Raw genomic sequence first — 22,869 nt, 5'->3', positions numbered from 1 at the left:
GGTGAAAAACTCACCATGACTGAACATTTCATCATCTGTAAGCTGACCATCCCTAGCACAGAGGACTCCAAATTTAAAATTCACCGATCCCTGGAAAATAAAACCAAATATTATTTGGTAAACAGTCAAACAGAAGATGTAAAAATTTGTTTCCTCTAAGGACTTTCAAGTATGTGTGTATCTTTGTATACATGCTACACATTAGAACGTACATCTCATACCACCTCCTAATACATAATCATTTACCTTTACATTTTGATAGTACAGCATAAAATTATTTCCTTAAATTGATGATCTATTATTATTAAGTTGGTGCTTTAAGCTATTTTTATTGTCATGTTCAAAAAAACATTACTTATTTTTACTGTAACGAGCAATTGATTTCCAAGTCATCATAAGCCCATTAAAATACAAAGCTGCATTCACCGGACGGGTCTGTGAGCAAGAAGTAGTCAGGCTTGTACTCAGCCTCTTGCTCTTCCAGAACCAATAAATCCTGTCAACAAAACCAGCATCTTTAGCCCCCTCCTATTAAAGATTCTACAAAGATGATGGTTTTATTTGTGTTTAGAAGTTTGGATTTTAAATGACCAGTTCAATAGATAAAGACAGTTTAAGCAGTATCACATTATAGTTACTACTATTATTATCTGCTGCTGGAAGAGACAAACCAGTAGTATCTATACTTAATTACTTCTATTTCCAGAAAATCATAAAGAAAAAGAACCAAACAAAGAAAAGTCCTTTCCTACCTTTTGTATCTCAGGATGAAAAATGTCTCTTGGGCTCTTCTCCAGTTTCTCCAGACTCCTGGCACTGAAATGCAAAGGAACGAGTGCTTTAGAGGAGGGCAAGTGCACATTCCAACCCCGAACCACCAACCGATTGCAGTTACAGCGCTTACAAAATGAATCGTTCCCAGAGCCTCTGGGAAATGGAACGGTTGGTGCAACTGCCATTTCTTCCCCAAAATACTGACTTCCAACACTTCCTAAACTTAGTTTGCATTTTAAAAACAGAAATTAGGGAGACTCAGGGTGGAGATCAGGTTGAAATTGATTTCCTTCTAAAGCACAGGGCTCTGTTCCATCACCCTTCACTTTGGCTCCACACAGAATCACGGGGAGCATTTTAGGAGGGCTCAAGAACCAATTCTATTTCTCTCTTTTTCTAGTTCTCTCTCTTCCTAAATCATTCAAGGCAAGTCAAATGAAAAATGACAAGTTCAGCATCAAATCCACACTTTTCCCCTTTGTCTGCTCAAGAACAGGCTTTAAAACCACTTCTTGCTGCCTTCAACGATTAAGACTTGCAAAACCATTTTTACATGTTTGATAGGTTTACACAGAACGCAAGCTCTGAATTACAGGAAAAGGTACACAGGCAAATATCTCAGCTGATGGTGGCTTATTTGTCAATCCATACCTTAACGGAGATTGCACTGAGAATGTTTCAGTGGGACTCTAAGGGAGACAGATTTTCTGAGTACCCTGTAAACAAGAAAAGCTGGGATATATTACAGGACATACCCACTTTTTCTGCATATTCAAATAGGATTATCAATAAAAACATGTCAGTTAAAAAAGAAGGAAGAAAACCAAGGTAATTTTACTCAGCTATATTTACTGCCGATTTAGAGAAAAAAAAAAGTCACAGGTGCTGCAAAGAAAAAAAAAGTGAACCATAAATGCCTACAGCAGAACTTTAAAACAATTGCTTGGATAAAAGCAGCTCGTGGAACATGAAGTAGAAAAAAAGCGAAACCAGTATCAGACCTGCCTGTTTTCTTACCATTGCACAAGAAAATCCGACAAGCGGTATAAAGTCACTGCCTAAAACCGATCCTAGGATGTAACCAAGAACAATTGAGGCATTTGCTAATCTAAACGGAAACCTTTTCCGGACCCTAGTGTCAAATCACACGTTTTGTCTTGCAGCAGCTCGAGGCTGGAGAGCATTTCCCCTGGGGGTCGGGAGGGTAGGGGCACAAGGGGCTGAGTTTGCGGATCGCACCTGTGCCAGCAGAAGGATCCAGCCCGGCGCTCCTTGCGCTCGCCATTCTCCGGGCCATCGCTGTGTTTTACTGCTCAGCGATGCCGCTCCATCTGTTTGCGTGGAAGAAAGAGCCACGAGCACTGAGGCACTCAGCAGCCGTGTCATTCCAGCCGCTCGTCCGCCCCCGCCCGCAGCAGCGGCAGCAGCCCGAGGGACACGGCTGCAGCTCGGCGGCTCCCGCGCCTCCGCCAGCCGCCGCACAGTGACCGCGGCAGCGCCCGGCGCCGCTCGCCCGGGGCGGCTCCTGCAGCTCCCGGCCCGCGGCAGCAAAGCACCGCCTGGCGCTCCGCCATCGGCGGGCGGCAGCGCGCCCCGCCCGAGCCGAGCCCCCGCCACCGGGACCGCTGAGCGAGGCCGAGGCACCGGGCGGACGCCCCTTCCGCGCCGCTCGGCTCCGTGCGGGCGGCCGGCCGGAGGCTTCGCCCCTCCAGCGTCGCTGCCGCGGCTCCGTCCCGCGCGGGAGAGGCGCCGGGAGCTCCCCGCGCCCAGCCCGCTCCCCCGGCGCGCGGCCGCCTCGGCCCGCCAGCCATTCCTACGGCGCGTCGGCCGTTGCGTCAGACGCCGCGCTTTACGGCCGCAGGGCCTGCCGGGAGTTGTAGTCTCGGACTGACAGCCACCGCTCCGTTTTCCGCCACCGGGAGCTGCGCTCCCGCCGGGGGATCAAACGGCTCCTTCGCTCCTGGGCGCGGAAGCACCTTAGGCAGCACCGCCCCTCCCGAATGTCCTTTCTTTTCCACTCCAACTCTTTTTTCTTTTTTTCACTCTGTTTTTCACCCCCTTTTACACTCTCACTCCTCCTTTTCCACTCTCATCCTTTTCCTTTTTCACTTTCTTTTCTTCCTTTCTCTTCCTTCTTTTTATTTCTTCCTTTCCTTTCCTTTTCCCTTTTCTTTTTTCTTTCTTTCTTTCTTTCTTTCTTTCTTTCTTTCTTTCTTTCTTTCTTTCTTTCTTTCTTTCTTTCTTTCTTTCTTTCTTTCTTTCTTTCTTTCTTTCTTTCTTTCTTTCTTTCTTTCTTTCTTTCTTTCTTTCTTTCTTTCTTTTCTTTCTTTCTTTTCTTTCTTTCCCTATATTTTTAATCTTGGCTTTCCATTCTAGCTTTGGAATAAAAAAGCAGCAGTAGAAACGTTCAGGCTACCTAGGAGTGCAAAAAACCCCAAAACGGTAATGATTTTAGGAAAACTATTTCCTCCATGGGAGCCTGAAATTTTCTACAGCTGCAGGTGACATAGAGCTTTTATTTCTTCTTCTGTATAGTTTATACATTACACTCTATTTATACAGCGCCCCCTGCCGTCTGCACCGGCGAACTGCAGGCACAGCGCCCCCTGCCGTCTGCTTTGGCGCACTGCAGGCACAGCGCCCCCTGCCGTCTGCACCGGCGAACTGCAGGCACAGCGCCCCCTACCGTCTGCACCGGCGCACTGCAGGCACAGCGCCCCCTGCCGTCTGCACCGGCGAACTGCAGGCACAGCGCCCCCTGCCGTCTGCATCGGCGAACTGCAGGCACAGCGCCCCCTGCCGTCTGCACCGGCGAACTGCAGGCACAGCGCCCCCGGCCGTCTGCTTTGGCGAACTGCAGGCACAGCGCCCCCCGGCGTCTGCATCGGCGCACTGCAGGCACAGCGCCCCCTGCCGTCTGCACCGGCGCACCTTTTACGACCGTCGCGCTTTACGACCCCTTTTGCGACAGTCGCGCTTTACGGCCCGTTTTACGACAGTCGCGCTTTACGGCACCTTTTGCGACAGTCGCGCTTTACGGCCCCCTTTACGACAGTCGCGCTTTACGGCCCCTTTTACGACAGTCGCGCTTTACGGCCCCTTTTGCGACAGTCGCGCTTTACGGCAGCTTTTGCGACAGTCGCGCTTTACGGCCCGTTTTGCGACAGTCGCGCTTTACGGCCCCTTTTACGACAGTCGCGCTTTACGGCCCCTTTTGCGACAGTCTCGTTTAAGGCACCTTTTACGACAGTCGCGCTTTACGGCAGCTTTTGCGACAGTCGCGCTTTACGGCCCGTTTTACGACAGTCGCGCTTTACGGCCCCTTTTACGACAGTCGCGCTTTACGGCCCGTTTTACGACAGTCGCGCTTTACGGCACCTTTTACGACAGTCGCGCTTTACGGCACCTTTTACGACAGTCGCGCTTTACGGCAGCTTTTGCGACAGTCGCGCTTTACGGCCCGTTTTACGACAGTCGCGCTTTACGGCACCTTTTACGACAGTCGCGCTTTACGGCCCGTTTTACGACACTCGCGCTTTACGGCCCCTTTTGCGACAGTCGCGCTTTACGGCAGCTTTTGCGACAGTCGCGCTTTACGGCCCGTTTTACGACAGTCGCGCTTTACGGCAGCTTTTGCGACAGTCGCGCTTTACGGCAGCTTTTGCGACAGTCGCGCTTTACGGCCCCTTTTACGACAGTCGCGCTTTACGGCACCTTTTGCGACAGTCGCGCTTTACGGCCCGTTTTACGACACTCGCGCTTTACGCCCCCTTTTGCGACAGTCGCGCTTTACGGCACCTTTTACGACAGTCGCGCTTTACGGCAGCTTTTGCGACAGTCGCGCTTTACGGCCCCTTTTGCGACAGTCGCGCTTTACGGCACCTTTTGCGACAGTCGCGCTTTACGGCCCCTTTTGCGACAGTCGCGCTTTACGGCCCCCTTTACGACAGTCGCGCTTTACGGCACTACCCTTTATGGAAATTTTATGATACTTTAGAGCACTTTACAGTTTTTATTTTGTTTTTCATTTATTTTTAATTAATTTTTTTTATTTCTAATTTTTATATTTTTAAAGCTTTTTATTCTTTTATTTTTATTTACTTATTATTTTTAATTTTTCTATTTTTAAAGCTTTTTATTTTATTCTTCTAAGTTTATTTTTATTTAATTTTTAATTTTAATTTTTCTATTTTTAAAGCTTTTAATTTTATTTTTCAAATTTTATTTTTTATTTACTTATTATTTTTAATTTTTCTTTTTAAAGCTTTTTATTTTATTTTTTTAATTTAATTTTTAATTTAATTTTTATTTCTAATTTTTCTATTTTTAAAGCTTTTAAATTTAGTTTTTAATTTAATTTTTATTTACTTATTATTTTTAATTTTTCTATTTTTGAAGCTTTTTATTTTATTTTTCTAATTTTATTTTTTATTTAGTTTTTATTTTTAACTTTTCTATTTTTAAAGTATTTATTTTATTTTTTATTTTATTTTTTATTAAATTTTTATTTTTAATTTTTTAATTTTTAAAGTTTTTATTTTATTTTTTTAATTTTATTTTTTATTTTTAATTTTTCTATTTTTAAAGCTTTTCAGTGTTTTTTTTATTTGCTGCTGCCCAGACCAACTGAAGCTGGTGATTGTGGTGGTGTTTGGGGGTCTTGCATTACGGCACTACCTTTTATGTAATTCTTACAGCACTTTACAGTTTTTATTTTGTTTTTCATTTATTTTGGATTAATTTTGTTTTTTTAAAATTTTATTTAATTTCTATTTTTAATTTTTCTATTTCCAAAGCATTTTATTACATTTTATTTGGTGCTGCCCAAACCTGCTGTAGTGCATTTTTATACTTTGTAATACTTTGAAGTCATTTTGTTTTGTATCCCCATATTTTTCCCAAATGGTTTATCCCCAACTGTACCCCCCTCCTTCTACCTGTGTTATCCCTCTCCCGGGATGTGATCATCCCCAAACGCCCACCCTGGCTCTCTGTCAATCACTCAGCCTCCCATCCCCCCCATGCAGAAGTTTCGGTCCAAGTCGTCGAGTGATCAGCCAGAGGCCAGGGGTCAGCCCCCCAAGCCTTGCCCCATACGCTGTCCTGTATGTCTGGATCCCCCAGCATTCATCCCTTAGGGTCACTTAATGGTTGGTAGATGTTATCTACTTTGGGTTTCCACCTCCCTTTAAATGTGACCTTGGCACATCTCCCTGGGGCTCTCGGCAGGAGGCCCCTGAGGTGCAGGAGCTCCTTTGGGACTCCTAATAAAACCTTGGATTAACCCCTGCTAAGAGTTGGCCCTTTATCATCTACCGCTGTCTCTGGTGTCTCTTGTGCTGCACAGGGGCCCAGCCCAGGTGCCCTCAGCACCCTCGGGGCACAGAGAGTGTCTCCCCCCAGCCCAGGTGCCCTCAGCACCCTCGGGGCACAGAGAGTGTCTCCCCCCAGCCCAGGTGCCCTCAGCACCCTCGGGGCACACACAGAGAGTGTCTCCCCCCAGCCCAGGTGCCCTCAGCACCCTCGGGGCACACACAGAGAGTGTCTCCCCTCAGCCCAGGTGCCCTCAGCACCCTCGGGGCACACACAGAGAGTGTCTCCCCCCAGCCCAGGTGCCCTCAGCACCCTCGGGGCACAGAGGGTGTCTCCCTGCTCTCGGCCGTGTCGGGGCTGCCCCCCCTGTGTCTGCCGACTCGGGACTGGCCGAGGGTTACTGAGAGGCTTGCACAAACCCACTCGGCCGCTGATTGTGGTGGTGTTTGAGGGTCCCCAGGACGAGGGAAGAGACGAGAATCTTGACTCCACCTTTCAGAAGGCTGAAATATTATTTTATGATCTCTATTATATTAAAAGAAAATGAGATATTAGAACTATACTAAAAGAGCAAGGAGACATCAGAAAGCTGGAAAGGAATGAATAATAAAAACCTGGGACTGCTCACAGCCCCAACACAGCTGGACCATGATTGGTCATCAAGTAGAAACAATGCACAGGAGACCAATCCAAGATGCCCCTGTTGCTAAACCATCTCCAGCCCACACTCCACAGCCAGCAGATTGTTACTGGTTCCATTTCTGTTCTGAGGCTTCTCAGGAGAAAAATCCCAGCAAAAGGATTTTCATCAAACACGTCAGTGCCAGGTGATGGCACAGGCAGCATCGGCCGGCCGAGGTCACTGTGTCATCCCTGCCAGCCCAGGTGTCACAGCAAGGAGCAGAGAGTTCACCCTGTACTCACCCTGTGCTCACCCAGCCCTGCCAAGGGACCGGCTGCCAAAACAGAGCCGTGCCATGCATGCCAGTGTCTGCATGGCAGAGAGAGGACATGAAAAGCCACTGAGGAAGCTGCCACCTCCTCCCTGAGCTCTGCCCTGCAGGCCGGGCCATGGGCAGCCACTTTGGGAAGGCTGCATTTGCTGCCCATCAGCTGCTCTGTGTCTGACAGGAATTGAAATAGCCCAGGTTTGGGTTGGTGCTGAGCAGAGGGCAGGGAGGAGAAAGGGAGAAGGCTGTGCTGCAGGCCAGGTGGATCCAGGCAGAGCCAATTTGGGCAGCAGCCTTGTCTAACAGCATTTCATTTTCCACTTCTACTACATTACGTTTCATTTTGCACTTCTGCTAGAACTGCATGTCAACAGCTTTCAAATATCCTCCTCAGTCCCAGCAGCCTGCTTGAAAGTGCTGTGTCTTTATCAGACCATTGATGGTCCTTCTGAAATGTGAGTCTCACTGGCTGCATCCAAACCTTGTGCTTGAAGAGCATTCCTAAAAATTAAAGCAGATTGGGCCTTTGGGGACAAAGGGGCTGCAAAGCATCTGCTAAAGCATTTTCTACTCCAATTTCATTGTGAGGAAACACACCTGAAGGATGATGCAGGGATTAGGATTGAGACAAAGATGAGTTTGGTAGGTCAATTTTACTTTGAGAGCTTGAGAAGCACAGGAAGCCCAAGTGATGATCCCAGAGGGTTGAACACAGAGGTTTCACCCTCCCAGATATACAAGGGCCTTACCTTAAAACCACTGCTCATAGCACGCAGCTGTCTCAACACTGCATTAATGTTTTCTCCTCTTTGTGCACGTGTAGAATTGAAATCCCTCTTAGGGAAGAAGCTTATTCCAAGTAAATTCCTAAACAATCAGCTGAAAAAAAACCTGAAATGTTCTTTCATAGCCTTGTATATTTTTAAAGCCTTTGACATTTGAAACACTGTTCCCCTGCAAGGCCTTCTCCTAAATCCCAGCTTCTCAGAAGGCCCAAGGGGACAGGGTTGGCCAAGGGTGGAGCTGTTCTGGGTTTGTTGGTGGTGCCTTGTAGCGAACGGTGTGTTCAGAGCTGCTCTGCTGCTTCTGCCCATCATTTGACAGGGAAGGAGTGTGCTGGGATATGATAAATCACTAAATTGTCACTTCTAAATGCTGCTTGCAATGAAAACACTGTGCATAAACCCTCCTAAATGGTGTTAAATTTGTCTCCTATATTTCTTCCCTCCCACCCCACCACTGCTGCTCTAAGATCCCTTAGTAGCTCAGTCTTTCTCTGGGTTTTGTTTGACATTTATGCCCACTTTCCCCAAAGCTCTGGGGGTTCTTTTTAAAATATGATATTGATTTTTTTTCTTGGTTTAAAAAAAACCCCTGAAATACACACACTAAAGAAGCAGGTCTCCATGGCTCAGCCCTGAGTGGTAAAGGAAGAGCAGCAGGAAGGGTGGTTTGTGGTGCTGGAGAAAGTCTCTGCCAGGCTTAAAGGAGCATCCCATTTCCACAGATGGCTTTTTTTTTTTTTTTTAATGAGTTATGGTGCTGGGAAGATCTGGAAAGAGTGCAAGTCCCTCATTCCAGTTTGGATGTCTTGTTTTAAGAAATGTGTTCTTTCAGTTCTTGGAGAGCATAGTTTTGGATTCATCCTCACATCCTCCAGTCTTTGCACCTGTGCACAAACCTGTTTGTGCTTTGTTCAGAGGAGTGGAATTCAGGCTCCAAACCTGAATGAGCAGTTTGGAGATGATCATGGAAGTTAACTGGAAGTAAGTAATGGAATTAATTTTAGAATATTCAGCTAGCTTTCTATGCCCTGCTATAGATTTTAGTATCCTGAGAGCACTCTAAAAAGGGATACATGAACAATTCAAGCCCATTGCATTGAAAAAAATCTCTGAATCCTGTGGCTTTATAAAGATACACTGAGTAATCTGAAAAGGACAGATAAATGAACCACTCTTTCTGTATATAGTAGAAAAGGTCTTTTCTCCTTGCAAAATTACCGAAACTGGTGGCAACTTTATTGCTTTAACAGAAATGGCAACTGTATAATGGGCTCAATGTTAAACTAATATGGAAGAGAGCTGCACTAATCCTTTTCATAACAGGGTCATTTTCATGGGCTGAAAAAAAAGCAGCAGGCAAGTTCTGTGAAACACAAAGTAATTTTGAGTATAATTACTGCAGCAATGAAAAAGGAGAAAAAAAAAAAAAGCCCTAATTTGTGTAAAACTGAGTTAAATACTCAGCCCTGCAGTTTATGGTGAAGCCAGGCAGTGCACTTGTAGTATGTCTGTGTGATGCTTGTCACTGCCATGACAGCTGTCATCATGTGCAGTTTTCTCCACCGTGATGCCTCAGTGTGGCTAACACTACCTGGGCAGGCCAGAGCTCTGCTGCAGTAGCTCCAGCTTTGGCTTACCTGAGCTTGCCTCTGAACAGCCCCTCTTGGAGACACTTGGCTTCACTTGGATTGTGTCTTCTCACCATAGCCATGGGTGGTGACAGCAGCAGAAACACACTGAAAATGCTTGAGGCCATGTAAGCTGCCTGTCTTGAGAGTCACAGTAGGAGAAGGTGACCTACAGTGAACTCACTGCTGGATGCCATGGCCATAAAACCTTGGAGAACTTGGGATGTATGAAAGAATAAACACACACACAGATTATATTTAATAATTGCTTATTTCTTTACACAAATGTTGCTGGTGTCATTTTACAAATGAAATGGCAACGAATACTTTTTACAGGGTAATGTCTACAGCTAAAAAGTGCTTGTCTTGGCAGCTGAATCCGGGCTGAGGACCCTTTTGTAATACAGCCACTTATTTCAAGAGCTCTTGGTCAATCACAAGAATGACTGTATAGATAAGCTGTTGAACCAAAAAACTATGCATTTTCACTGCTTATTGTGGATATTAAATGATTAATATAAGTAGCAACACTAACATGTTTAAAGGCACTTTTTTCTTTACTGAGGCTTAGCCTTACTTTTGAGTGTTTTTTGGCTATCTTTGAAACACTAATTTATTTAATAATAGCTTTTCAAGCTTGGCAAAGTTCAAACCTCACATTCAGAGGCATTGGTCCTAAAGAGACAGAGAGACTGATGAAGTATCTGAGGTAAACAGCCATTCCAAAGGCTCTGGCTTTCCAAATACTACCTTCAATATTGGTATTAGCAAAGGCTAGTTTTTCAAAGCAGTGACCATTGATTAAATCAGTCATAGGAGAGGAGGTCACTGTAATAGAATTGGTATTAAATAAGAGGTTTTATAGCACCACAGATAACCTTTGGTTAATGTGTCAACTGTCTCACAGCTGATCTGCCACAGAAATTTTGAGGGACAGGTTTTTCTGAGCTGTGTTGGGAATATTCCAGTTAGCAAATGTACTAAATAAAGCCTAACCTGTGCAATTTTGAAAATGTAATTAAGTTGTACGCTAATTGCTGCCCCCAAGTGGACAGAATTGTACCGTAATAGTGTGACATCATCTGCCAAAGGTGGCAAAAGGATTGTTTGATTACTGTTCTTCCTGTGATCCCTGTTGTTGTTACACTTACTCAAGTCCAGTTACAAAACTGAGGCATTTATGTCTCCTGGATAACCCTGGCTGTGGAAGGGTCCCTGGAGCTCTACTTCTGTATACAGTAACACTTGTCCCTTCCAAGGAAAAAGGGATTTACTTTACAGAGATTTGATTCACAGGAAGGACTTTGAAATCCTTCAAACTGAACTACATGTTTATTTCAAATCTGATTAAACTCCATGTCCTCACTTAGAAAAAGAAGTGTTTTGTCTTTTATCTTCTGTACAGATTCTGATCATCTTTCCCAGCTCTGGTACAACTTATGACTAGCAAAAGGAATAACTGAGAGTTTCTACATTGTCTTTTAAGAAAGGTATACCATATATGCTCTTAAGCACTGGTAGTCTGAAATCTTGGCAATTCATGTAGAGAGTCACTACTCCCAGAAGATTAATACCTGAGTGCAGAACTTCCTATTCTACAGCTTAAGAAGTAAGCAGAATACTCAGGGAGAGGTGGGATCAAATGAAACTGTACAAGAAGAGCACAGAAAAGGGTCAGTAAAGCACAGCAGAAGGCCTGGGTCTGGTGGAGCTGTGGGCCAGCCTTCAGGCACCAAAAACTGTCCCTCCTGCAAAGGCAAAAAGGAACTGAACGTATTACTTGAGTTGCCTTAGCTGAGCAGCTGGCTGATCTCTTTGTGAATGCACACGAGGAAATCCACATATGAGGCTCCTCCATAAATATTCTTGTCTTCTACTAGGAACTGGCGGAAAAGCATCTCTGGCTGCTCCCGCTGCTTCACTATCATCAGCTGGAGAGATAAAGGATACAGACAGATAATTTTAGGATGTAGTCAGACTAGATGGCAGCACAGTTTTCCTATGTAAGGAAAACTGTGACATAGTAAGAGACATAGTGGATGCTCTTGAGGTGGGGAGAACCCCCAAAACTAATAAATCTCCACATTGCAGAAGCTGGAGAGACTAAGGGAATAAGAGTGCAGAATAAAATGGTTATCCTTTAAACCTGAGTACCTTTGAAAATCAGCCTTGATTTGGAATAAAGCACATTTGAGATGCCTGTGCCTACAAATCATGCTCGAACTCATCTACGTGCAGGAAGAATCCCCATACCTAAAAAACCTTTTACAGCCACTGGTAAGTTTTGGCAAAGCCTGGAACGTTCCTTTGAACAAGTATCAAGAAGGAGTTGAGGCAAAAAGCAGTTACCTTCATAGTGTAGGGCTTTTGGCTCTGGATTTGCTCCAGGATATGCTTCAGTTTCTTAGAAAATGGATTGTCCAGGTTAGGCAGGGATGTCTGTCAGAAGGAAAGCAAATTGTTATAGTCCAGTCACATCTTTAACCAAGAATAGCTGCTGATAGTTACATGCTAAGGTACTGTGGATTTCATACTAAACCAGGAAAATCCATGTCTTTCACTAGAAGGTGTTATCTTGAGGACTCATTTTGCAATTTAAAATAATTACTACATGAAAATGCATCACCAGGAAAACTTAACCATTGCAAAGTGTTTTGTTCTAATTTTAGTAAGACACAGTTGAAAGGACTTGAAGAAGATTAAAGAAGTTGTGAAAACTTCTGTCCTCTTAGTGTTGGGAGTGTCCAAGTGTCAAGTTTTATGTAACTTAAAGCAATTCTGGTGTCTCAAGACCTTCTGCTGGCCACCTGCTCTTGTTTTAAGGCTGATGGATGAGAAAAGCCCTCACTTGTTTCTCTGATCTGGTCTTGCTAAATCCTCAATTCTTAGCGTGCATCTACTCACGGCCTCGGTGCTGATGTGTGCGAAGGAGGGCACGTTGAAAAGGCCCTGGATGAGCTCTGGGGACACGCTGGCTCCCAGCCACAGGAACATGCTCAGCCCGTTGGCCAGCAGGAAGGCCCCTCCCTCGGAGAGCCGCTCCTCGGAGCAGCGCACGGCGGCTGGCACCGCGTCACTCTTCAGATCCAGGCTGTGCTGTGGGGCAAGAGACACAAGAGCTCTCTGTGGGATTCACTTGAAAAGTAACTACTGAAAGGTTTGGTACAACTTAGTGGCTCCTTTCCAGGTAAGAGGGGGTAGAAATTAAAGTGAAAAAATGACCAGTGACTCACAATTGGCAGCAGCAAGGGGTAGAAGTAGAGCTGTGTGTCAGCCACCCCCATGGCCATGACCAGCTGGCGGTGGAAAGCCCTCTCATCAGTGGGGATCTCGGGCCTGCCAGCCAGCACACAGCTCTTCAGCAGGCAGTTCATGTACACAGGCAGCACCTTCATTGTGTCTGGCAGGATCAGCTGAGAAAACAAGACATTTAAAAAGAATCCAACAGAAATTATTTGCTGTGTAAGCTGCAGTTGCTGTCTTGGCTGCTGTCATCTCCCTGGAACACTGTTAGTTTTTGGGGCATTCTCTGGAGAATTAGGAAGAGAAATAGTGGTCCACAATAAATGACTCTGGTTTTTGACATATTTGGTCCTCACCAACAATGAACAGTTCACTGCCCAGGCTTGTGGTTACTGACGGCACCTCTGGGATGGAAAAGCCTGAATCTTTCTTTGAGTTGAATCACTAAAATGTGACTGAATAAATTAAATGGAAACAAATCAGTCACTCTGCTTAGTCAAAAATTAGAATACTACAACCATCCATAACAACCTAAGAATTAAAAATGAAAGCTTTGTGAGTCAGTGCGTAATCCCAGCAGGAAGAAAAAGGCTGGCTGAGCTCCTTTGTGTGAGTACAGGCATCAGTTTCATCAGTGGCATTGCCTTTTGTTCCAGAACAACAGTTTCTGTGTGCTCTAAGTGCCACCACTGAATCCCACCTGTCATTAATTCTGTTTGAAAGAAAAGGACAAGTCTGTCCTGAAATTTTGCTTTCTGGCTCTGCTGATGTTGTGGGGTGGTTGTGCACTTGTGGCAAAGCCTGGGTGGGTAGGACTGGGTGCAGGTTTTACCTGGCTGACAGCTGCTGGGCTGGCACAGTTCTTCTTGTAGCAGGCCAGCATGTGAGCAGTCTGATTCATTAGGATGTCCCTGACTGTCTTCAGCGGCTGGCTCAGAATGGCTTTAAAAGCTGCAAGCACAGAACAAAAGTGTGTGTTAAAAAAGACACTCTCTCAAAGTAGCTTTGTCTGCTGCTAGTTTCTCATTTTACAGACCTGAGGGCTGAGGCTGCTTTTCAGTCTCTTCTACAGACATCCAAAAACCCCACCAAACCCCCAACCTGCAGTAGGATGCCCACTGCCACTTACTGTACCTGCCCAGTTCTGTGTATTACCTATACACAAGTACTACTTTCATGGCACTTTGTCTAAAATAGGTAATTATTTGTCTTTTCAATTTCATAATACTTCAGGAATTGCTCAGGCATGGAGCAGCAAATTATAAAAAATTATTTCCCACTAGGTAATCACTTCAGCCCCCTTTGCTTCCCCTTCATTCATGCCAAAGTAAAAAAGGAAAAAATTGCTCTGTTGCTGTACCTGACTTAGCAAAGAAGTTGATAAGTGCATCAGTCTCACAAGTCCTGTAGACATCAGCTAACTGGGAGCTGCAATTCAAACCAAGGTTGTGTATGCGGATTCGCCTCTGCCCGCTCATCGAAGTGTACAGCACAGCACACTGCAACACAGGCACAAAGTGTCACCATGGGCCACCTTCTCTGGGCACACAAGGCAGATGACAACTTCTGCAGCCAGGGCAGCCAGGCAGTGCTGCTGGCAGCACTGGTGGTTCTTAGGGACATCCATCAGACATTACAGAATCAGTTACTCATATTAAAATTATTAAATATCCTACAGTCCCTAGAGGGGGAAGTGAGGTTTAGCAATAGAGCTGCCCTTGAATAGAGAGGTCACAAGGAATGCCACAGCAATAACAACTGCCATATAAGTAGCAATGAATCTCTGTCTCCACATAAACTTAATTACAGTGAAATGGAAAAAATGAACAGCTGATGAGGTCTCAGTGAGTGTTTAGAAAGGATTTGGGTACCCCTGAATAGAACATGCAGCACAGGTGTAGGGGAACACACTTTTTACTAGTGGTGTTATGGCACAAGAGTCTGTGCAAGTTGTGCCTTGTTCCCATCACTCCTACACCATCCCTCTGGCTGCAGAATGTCTTGCTTACCATTTTATGGTAGACATGAATTAAGGTTTTTTTACCTGAATTAAGGCCCCAGTGTCTTCATTCAGTTTGTCATCATGTTTGAACTCCACTGTCACTGCTTTGTCACAGTCAACTGCTGCCATCTCCACATCTGTGGTGTTGTTCATGTAAATGGCCCCAAAGAAGTCTGTAGCCCTGAAGCCTGCAGCCAGATTAAAACAGAGCATTTCATTTAAAAATGGCAAATTGACATCACTTACTGAAGCAGGAGCCACTTCCCCTCAGGGCTTTATGGCCTCAGGAGTCCCAACAACTGTCCCTGCTGATGGCATTTGTGAGAGCTGGAGAAAGGGAAAAGCTGTGACTTGGACACCCAGAGCTTCTGCCCAGCTGGCTTGGCCTCTGCGTGTGTCCCTTTCTCTAATACTTGCGTTTGAGCTAAGAATGAATGAAAGAAGCTGGATAGACACAGGAATGTCATTTGAGTACAAAAATGAAGGCACAGGTCAGTATCCAGCAGCAACACCTTCTTCTACAACTTCCTTGCAGCCAATGCTGTGTGCAGAGTGAGCAGAAGCCTTCAGACTTGAGAATCAGTTATTAAGGAGGCACATACAGCAAGTGCATGTGTGTGTGTACATATATATGTATATAAGTACCAATATATACACACACAGCCGTGGATTTTGCCAGTCTATTAAATTCATTTTCAAGAGGTACATAATGAAATTAAACCAGCCTGATCTTGCAGCGATTTGCATGGCACTACATTATTTAAAGTTCATTCCCATGGGTCCTATTACCTGTACTTGTCCGAACCCTCATTGTTGCATCAAATCCCATCTTTTTTTGGATGTCCTTCCTGAGGTCACTTAAGAACTGGGGGCTGTCAGTTTCAAGCTGCAAACACAAAGCACAAGGTTCAGAGGTTCAATACCGAAGGGCAGCAGCACAGCAGTGACCCAACATCCCCTGCCATGATCCCCATCTCCCCACAGCAAATCTGCTCACAGCTCTTGAGTCCTTTAAAAAGGATTTTAAATGTGATTAATAGAATCAGGATATGCAAGTGTCCACCACTCATCACCAGGCCTGAACATTAACTGGACATTCCTGCACTTAATCTTTCACAAAATTTTAGGATGCCAACCAGCTTATTGCTGCTTCAAGATCCAAAGTTGAGCTTGACCTGCCACTGTTAAATTTGGATTTTATCCCCTGTAATTAATAACCAGGTTTTCCAGACTCACTCTGCTTTTATGTTAAATGTCCAAGGACACACTGAAATGAGATGAAAAACAACAGCAACCCTGCAGCAGTTACTATGTGAAAGGCAGGAAACCCACACCACTGACCTGGAAATTGTTGTACTTGTACAGTGTTCCACCAGTGTACATTGTGACAAGGCCCATGGAGGCTACATCCATGTACTGATTTGGGAAGAGGAACAAATTCACACAGCAGCCATTGGCCACACAATCCTTGGCTAAGGCTTCATAATTTCCCTGTGGCTGGAAGAGGGTCTGCACAGGAATAAAAATGCAAGTGCCATCATATTAGATATTAATCACAACTCAAAGGGCCAGATGAAGACAAAAGGATGAAGTGGAAGTTTGAAGTGAGGCATGGCTATCATCAAAAACATGCTTCCCTGCTCATGGATACAGGGAACACGTCAGTATGTTCTTGGAGAACCCATCACTACAGAGGTATCATATAACCAAACCTTTTGTGTGAAAGAAAAAAGATAAGAAAGGATCAATGCCCTATTAAAGAAGTACAGTGTAACAGCAATCCCCGCTTTGCTCAGAGCAGAAAATACCTTTTCCTTATCTGTATTGAGCAGCTTTTTGTCATCTCTGTTTTTCAGCTTCCCTGGTGCTTCCGCAGTTGGCAGAGAAGAGTGGAAGATGAACAATTTCCCAGCACATTCTGCAGCCTGTTCCAAAGACACCACATTGGCACGTTTATTGCTGCAGGGTTAAGGGGCCCACACTCGCACCCTGGGGGCTCAGGGAACAGTGGGTGCTTCCTGCAAGCTCCTCTCAGCTCAGGAATTCATCTCCAGGCTCACAGCCTGATGGAATAAGCCCCCAGGGAAACGGGGCCTTTTCTCTCAGGAAGCAGCACTCCAGCACACAGGTTTGCTGCCTGAGCCATTCCAGCAGCACTTTCTCCAGAGGCAAAAGGAGGAGCTCCTCTCTTGGAGACTTTCCAATTGGACACAAGCATTATGCAATGGGCACAAAATACAAATACTCAGATGGGATTAAATTAAAAGGAAATGCAGCTGAACAGAAAAACTCAGTTCAGGCACACTGGTGCTCCATACATTTTTATAAATGGGTGACGATTCCATCCCTGTAGCAGGTTCCACATTGAAATCTACACTGCCAAGATGCAGGCACAAATCAGAAATCACCACGTTCACAAAGTATTCCACCTTTCAAAATCAGCTGTGGCATTCTGGCAAAACCAGAAGTCTCTCTGCTATGGCAGACACACAACTGAAGGCAGCACCTGACTTTTCAAATGGCTTAAATTTCACCCCTGATATTTCAAGAACAGTTACTTTTGATCACCAATGACAATTTCTTCAATTTCTTTGAAGAAGACTTCTGCTGAAGGCTGAAAGACTTCCCAAATACCTGTTTGTCCTGATATGCATCATGAATTAGTGATACCGGTTTGACAAAATTTCTAAAATGTATGTATTTTTAACTGAAGCCATTTATTCTTTTTAGACAAGGACTGCTTTCTTGAGCAAAGGTATTTGCAGATTAATAATTCAGAGAGAAAATCCTTAGAAATTATAACTTAAAAATCCTGAGCTAAATAAAATGTTTAATTAAGAGCTGCTTTCTTTTATAGCCACCATCAAAGGCAATTTACAATTACGGCCCTTACATTTGTTTTGTAGAAGTCAAATATTAGGAAAAAGCATTCAGCTGTGCTTTGCACACATACCTGCTGGTAATATGAATAAATAACAAGAAAGCAGGTATTAAATCAAAATATAAAAAAAACATATTTGAGAAATTTTTGTTCTGACAAATTTATGTACTCACAGTTCATGCATTATTCATACAAAGCTCCCAAATCAACCATTTTAAAGCACCACTCGCTGTTCTCTGCCCCTACAAATCTTGTGGTGAAGCAGGGTGGTGTGCATTTAACTGGCAATGCTCCATGGCAATGTCAGCACTTCAGGGGATGTCCCAGACAAACAGAAAGCAGCTGGGGAGAACCTCGGGCTGTGGATCCCCTGCCAGCTGTATCCAAGCTGGGAGAACTTGTCAGTTAAAGGAAACCCTCCAGCCATGGCCTGATTTGGTCACAGACAGATAGTTATAAATATTCTGTTTTGCACAACAAGTTTTGCAGAAGCAAGAGAATAACCAGAGCAAAGTCTGATGCTTATTATTATTATACTGACTTTCCTGCCCTTCACACGTGCAAGGACTGGGTATCTGTGCAGACACAAGAGTATTGATTTGTTCTGCTGCGGTAACTAAACGTGTCTTTATTTCTCTTAAATGCTGAACAAGAACCTGACTCCTGCTCCTCATCTTCTCCTAAACATCTCTCCTACACAGAATAGACTCTGGGGGCTGGTTTCCCTCAATAAGAACATCTGGGAACAGATGTTATGCTTGTCAGCTCTTATTCTGACTACAGCGGTTGGAAGGTACTGTTAGAAGAATGGAACATTAGTGCTGGAAACACTCAACACCTTTTTTCCCCTAATTTCCAGTTGTGATGGGACTGGCTTTTAGCAAACCTGATTTCAAGCTGCTTCTCTGACAGCTTCCTCTCTGACATAGAGGAATGTTCTAACCTTTAGTGCCTCCATGCCAGCCTGGATAACTGGAGCGAAGATGGTCTCACTCTCGTTAGTGTCTGCAAACAGCTCTGGAATCTGGTCCAACAAGCTATGAAAGAGAGAGGATCAGTGTCTCAGCTGGTCAGTGTAAGGTAATCCCCAAACACACCTTGTCTTCACACAGGAAGATGTTGATCATGAAAATTTATAGTGCAAAAAATAATACAAATTTTCCTTGTTCAATTTCTTAGGATCTAAGCCAGAATAAAAGAAAATATGCATTTTTTTATTTCCATGAGATGCATTGTTTCAAAGCTTGTAACCTAAAGGAACATGCAATAAATAAATAGCTAACCATTAAGTAGTTCTGCTGTCCTGTAAGGACTCCACATCATGTGCACTGCAAGAGGGAAAACACCATGTGGCTCAGAGCCTCACCCCCCTCCCAGCTCTGAAGCAGCACAGCTGAAAGGTGCCTTACACCTGGCCTACTAACTTTTCCAGTTTGGCACTGGAATGCCATGGCTACTGCTTTTTCTTTGCCTCAGAGGAGCAAACACAGGGCTTTGAAGCATCTGCAGGCTTCTGAAGTACTTCAATAGATACCTGTATGTCCCCAAACCCAACTGACTAAAAGGCATAATGCACATCATAAGCATTGACATCTTACTCTCGTGAAGTATAATTGTACTTTACTTGGTAACAACTGATCGGGATTCCTCAAAGTCAACCAGGAAGCCATCCAGCAAAGGAACAAAAACTTCTGCCACATCTGTGACCACCATCATCTGAGGCTGAGCTAAGCTGCTTTTTACATTGAAGAAGTGGAGAACCTTGTTATAAGTGACAAAACCAACTCGAATTGCTGAGGATTCTTCTTGCTCTTCTCTGTAAGAAAAACAAAACCCAACTGGTTGTAATTCTGAAATCCTGACCTTGCAATAAAAGCATCCCTTTGACATGCAACGCTGCTCTCTGATCATTATCTGTACTGGGGACAACAAAGCAAACAACAACCAAGCAGATATAATGGACTCAAGCTTGGCCTTAGGTCAAATTCCAACACCTCAATAAAATCAACTTCTCTATTGTTTACTCTTTAAAAAAAGGTAATAAAGTTACATCAACCCTATCAATGGTGCATCCCATTCAAACAGTCAAAAATCCCAAAGATAAAGAATAAACCAGGTTGACATCATAACATGGCAAAGAAAGAGCAGCACAATTACTTATGGAGCTTGATGAGCACAAAGTGCTATTCAATTTCAATACATACACCTCTTTGCTACTTCAAAGAGAAGCATCCACATCACCCCAGTCCCAAAGGTGCTACAGACCAGGTGTTTGGGACCTTTATTCCAGATATTGCTCTTACCAGTGTCAGTCTGCACTGCCCCACTTCCATCAAGTCCCATCATTGTTTCAAGGGTTAGCTTTAAGCAGCCAATTGTCTCTGTAGCTCACACTCTAGTTATTTTGGAAGACTCACAAGGAGAAACCTGACCCATATGCACAGAAATGCATTAAAATACTTTTTGTTTTTTATTTTTAATTATATACCTAAAAATCATAATTGCATAACTCATTACTCTGGTTTTCTGAACTCATAAGCACATTTCTACAAACACATTTCTCAGTATTTCTCAAGATACAGTCAGGGAGGGGGTTCTTGTTTGGAACACAGGTTTGAAAACATCTGCTGTAAAACTTCAGCAATTCTTTTTCTGCACACATTTCTTTGGTACCCAAAGTCCTTCCTCTCAAAGATACAAGTTCAAGGTGAATTCCCTGCCGAGGGCTTTTCCCTTGTGTGGGAACAGCAGAATATTTCTGCTGGTGTCTTTGCCCAGCAACAGAAAATGACCACACAGTGACCTCTGTGTCTAAGCAACATAGTAAAATTTTCACCATAGATTTTGGTGGAATGCCTTATGTTTGTCTTCTTTTAAATTAATATTGCTTAAGCCAACAGAAAAATCTGTGGAAAACGAAGGGCCTGGCTTTCTTTTTTCAATTGCTTTTTCAGGAGACATAAAAACTTTGGCCCAAATTATTTCACAACACATCTCTCAGAGTGCTGGTGAGAAGGATGAGTATGTCTCTTTTGTGATATGGATACACTTGCTTTCATTCCTCTTCTGCTTGCCCCATTCAAATTTCCAAACTGCCAAATGTTTTTTGTTACTCCACTCATGCCTCTTATTCTCTTCAGAATCATGACCAATCCTGATGGAAAACTCTGAGATATGCCCAGGATAGTATCAACCACTTGTGTCTCCAGTGTAATCTTCAGTGAAAAACTACTTGAGAGATGGCCTTACATGGGCATCTGATAAAATAAACCCCCACCCCGGACTGGAATTTCTTTCCGGCACTGGGATCCCAGAAGGCCATAAGAAAAAAGATTTTTAACATATCCCAGATTGTCCCAAGGAAGTCATCTCCCACCCTTCCTCACACTGCTCTCTCCACTTCTTAAGTCTGTTTTCTCTCTGCATTTTGTTATTTAGAAAGCATTTTAATTTTTTTATATGCCTTTATATGTAGACAAGAAACATCTTGTCTACTTCATTTTTCAGTCTTTCACTGCTCTCATTTCCCTATGTGTCTGTGCTATTTAAACTCTATTGAAAACTACATTGATACACTAAAATTTACACCAAAATACACTAAAATCATACACTATCAATAATATTGATGAGCATTAACAGTGCTGCTGTGTTTCATGCTCACAAAGCACATGTGCTCTATTTCATAAAATTGTTGCTGCCTACAAGATTTGTTCTCTCAGATACAAAGCAGGACAGAAAAGTCTCACAGAGCAGCAAGAAGCTTTAAAAGTTGTGCTAATTAACAGTAAGAGCTAAGATACAAGCCACCAGCACTATGGCTTTAGAGAGACTGGCTACTCCTGAGGATTCTGGTTTGGGTGTTTCCCTGTTGGATTCAATGAGAAAAGCAGGGCCCCAGCAAACACAACTGCTGCCAGTGAAGTGGAAGCTATGAGCTGTGGCTGAGCTGGTAACACCACTAGAGTTCACTGCAAGCAAGGAAAAGAATACAAGCTCCACATACAGAAGCATGGCAGATTCTTTCTGTTCATACAGTAAGGCCAGACATCCAAGTGTAACAATTGCCAGCAGCATTAAAATTAACATTTGGTCACTATCACTCAAAAAACTCCTGTTCTGGAAATTCTGACATTACCCATAGCTTAGTTTTGCCTTTCATCATGCAAAGCTGTATGAGAAGTGCAGTATAGTGAGTTTAAGCCAAGGACACTAATGCCTGTTTACCTTGGAAGTTTATCTAGCAGAGTCTTCAGTTCATCACATATGAGTTTCACTAGGCCACTCTTTATGTTTCTGTATGATACATCAATCATGAAGATAAAAGCTGGTGGTTTAGGAGGCTTCTTGTCCTATACAGGGGAAAAAAAAAGATTATTCACAGGGAAAATTAGACAGTGTCCTGTTATGAGGAAAAAATTTAGAGGTGATACCATAACACAATGCAAATACAGTGTTCAGTTGTTTGAAAAATGCTGTGAATCGTAAATAGTAACTACTGCAGAGAGCTGACACATATTGGGTAAAGCCCAGCCCTGGAATAGAACACTAGCACTAGAAAACAGCATCCTAATGGAATAAAATCTCTAAAGATAACAGTTCATTAGATAAGATTAAGCACCAACTTTTCTGCTGGAACTCAAGTGTTTAAAAAAATTTGTATTTTGGCTTTTTTCTGTACTCCTGTTTTCCTTAGGGAGTTCCTCTTATCCACAGTGTAAGTGGCACACAAATTGGGCCTACGCTACTGACACAAGCCTCTGTAAGTAAGAAAAAAGTAAGAGGAAGGTTTGTTTTAAAAAAAAAGTAATGCCAGGAGATGTACCTTGGAAGTTACTACAAAATGAACAGAGCAAGAGTGAACATCACACTCCCTGAAATGGGTTTTCTTAATTCCCATTAGATGAGTAGTGGTCATTATTTGGAGTCAAATTCAGGACAGCTTTTTCATTACAGTTTCACTTCCTTCATATAGAGTTCTGAGCCCTTAAACAAATCATACTTGTTAAACTAAACCCTAGAAAAATTACAGTTAAGAAAAATTAATCTAACCCTTGAATTATGACTTATCCCTAGTCCCTGGCAAACTTTAAACTGAACTGAACATTATTCCCTGCATCTCACTCATTTGGCTCTGCAAATCAGGACTAATTCCAGCGAACCAAAACCTGTTCTGTTTACTGTACTTGGATTCAGAAACTGCACCAAAAACTGCTTCTAAACTCTTGTATCAGATCAGCATTTAGAAAGAATCTCTAAGGTCTGACAAATATATGGCAGAAACATGGACTTGTAC

General features: G+C 43.7%; 2 protein-coding genes across 2 annotated transcripts in view; both read right to left on the bottom strand.

The window, feature by feature from the left end:
• Positions 1–468: 468 nt before the first annotated feature.
• LOC129046664 (translation initiation factor IF-2-like) lies at positions 469–3,659 on the bottom strand. The gene is made up of 4 exons (XM_054514598.1): positions 3,461–3,659; positions 2,014–2,696; positions 753–816; positions 469–496 (listed from the first exon to the last, which is right to left on the bottom strand). The coding sequence occupies exons 1-3, from the start codon at positions 3,657–3,659 to the stop codon at positions 763–765; spliced, it is 936 nt and encodes a 311-aa protein (XP_054370573.1). The 3' UTR covers positions 469–496; positions 753–762.
• Positions 3,660–9,702: 6,043 nt separating this feature from the next.
• SEC24D (SEC24 homolog D, COPII coat complex component) overlaps positions 9,703–22,869 on the bottom strand; it is a 49,619-nt gene continuing 36,452 nt past the window's right edge. Inside the window, exons 11-23 of the mRNA XM_036382769.1 lie at positions 21,801–21,925; positions 19,201–19,392; positions 18,520–18,613; positions 16,504–16,620; positions 16,037–16,204; positions 15,485–15,581; positions 14,738–14,883; positions 14,054–14,192; positions 13,526–13,644; positions 12,684–12,863; positions 12,355–12,546; positions 11,800–11,889; positions 9,703–11,381 (exon numbers count right to left, since the gene is read on the bottom strand). Coding sequence (XP_036238662.1) covers positions 11,241–11,381; positions 11,800–11,889; positions 12,355–12,546; positions 12,684–12,863; positions 13,526–13,644; positions 14,054–14,192; positions 14,738–14,883; positions 15,485–15,581; positions 16,037–16,204; positions 16,504–16,620; positions 18,520–18,613; positions 19,201–19,392; positions 21,801–21,925 — 1,800 coding nt within the window. The 3' untranslated portion in view covers positions 9,703–11,240. The remainder of the gene's footprint in view (positions 11,382–11,799; positions 11,890–12,354; positions 12,547–12,683; positions 12,864–13,525; positions 13,645–14,053; positions 14,193–14,737; positions 14,884–15,484; positions 15,582–16,036; positions 16,205–16,503; positions 16,621–18,519; positions 18,614–19,200; positions 19,393–21,800; positions 21,926–22,869) is intronic.

This window comes from Molothrus ater, chromosome 4, assembly GCF_012460135.2.
Source record: "Molothrus ater isolate BHLD 08-10-18 breed brown headed cowbird chromosome 4, BPBGC_Mater_1.1, whole genome shotgun sequence".
NCBI lineage: Eukaryota > Metazoa > Chordata > Aves > Passeriformes > Icteridae > Molothrus > Molothrus ater.
This window is presented reverse-complemented; position numbering and strand designations above follow the sequence as displayed.

What these genes read in the sequence shown, in the direction of transcription:
- LOC129046664 (XM_054514598.1), bottom strand. Translation starts at nt 3,659, where the DNA reads ATGCAGACGCCGGGGGGCGCTGTGCCTGCAGTTCGCCAAAGCAGACGG. An exon ending in GCAGTGCGCCGGTGCAGACG is followed by an intron (nt 2,697 to 3,460) that starts GTAGGGGGCGCT and finishes GCGGGAGCGCAG; the next exon opens with CTCCCGGTGGCGGAAAACGG. An exon ending in GGATCCTTCTGCTGGCACAG is followed by an intron (nt 817 to 2,013) that starts GTGCGATCCGCA and finishes TTTGCATTTCAG; the next exon opens with TGCCAGGAGTCTGGAGAAAC.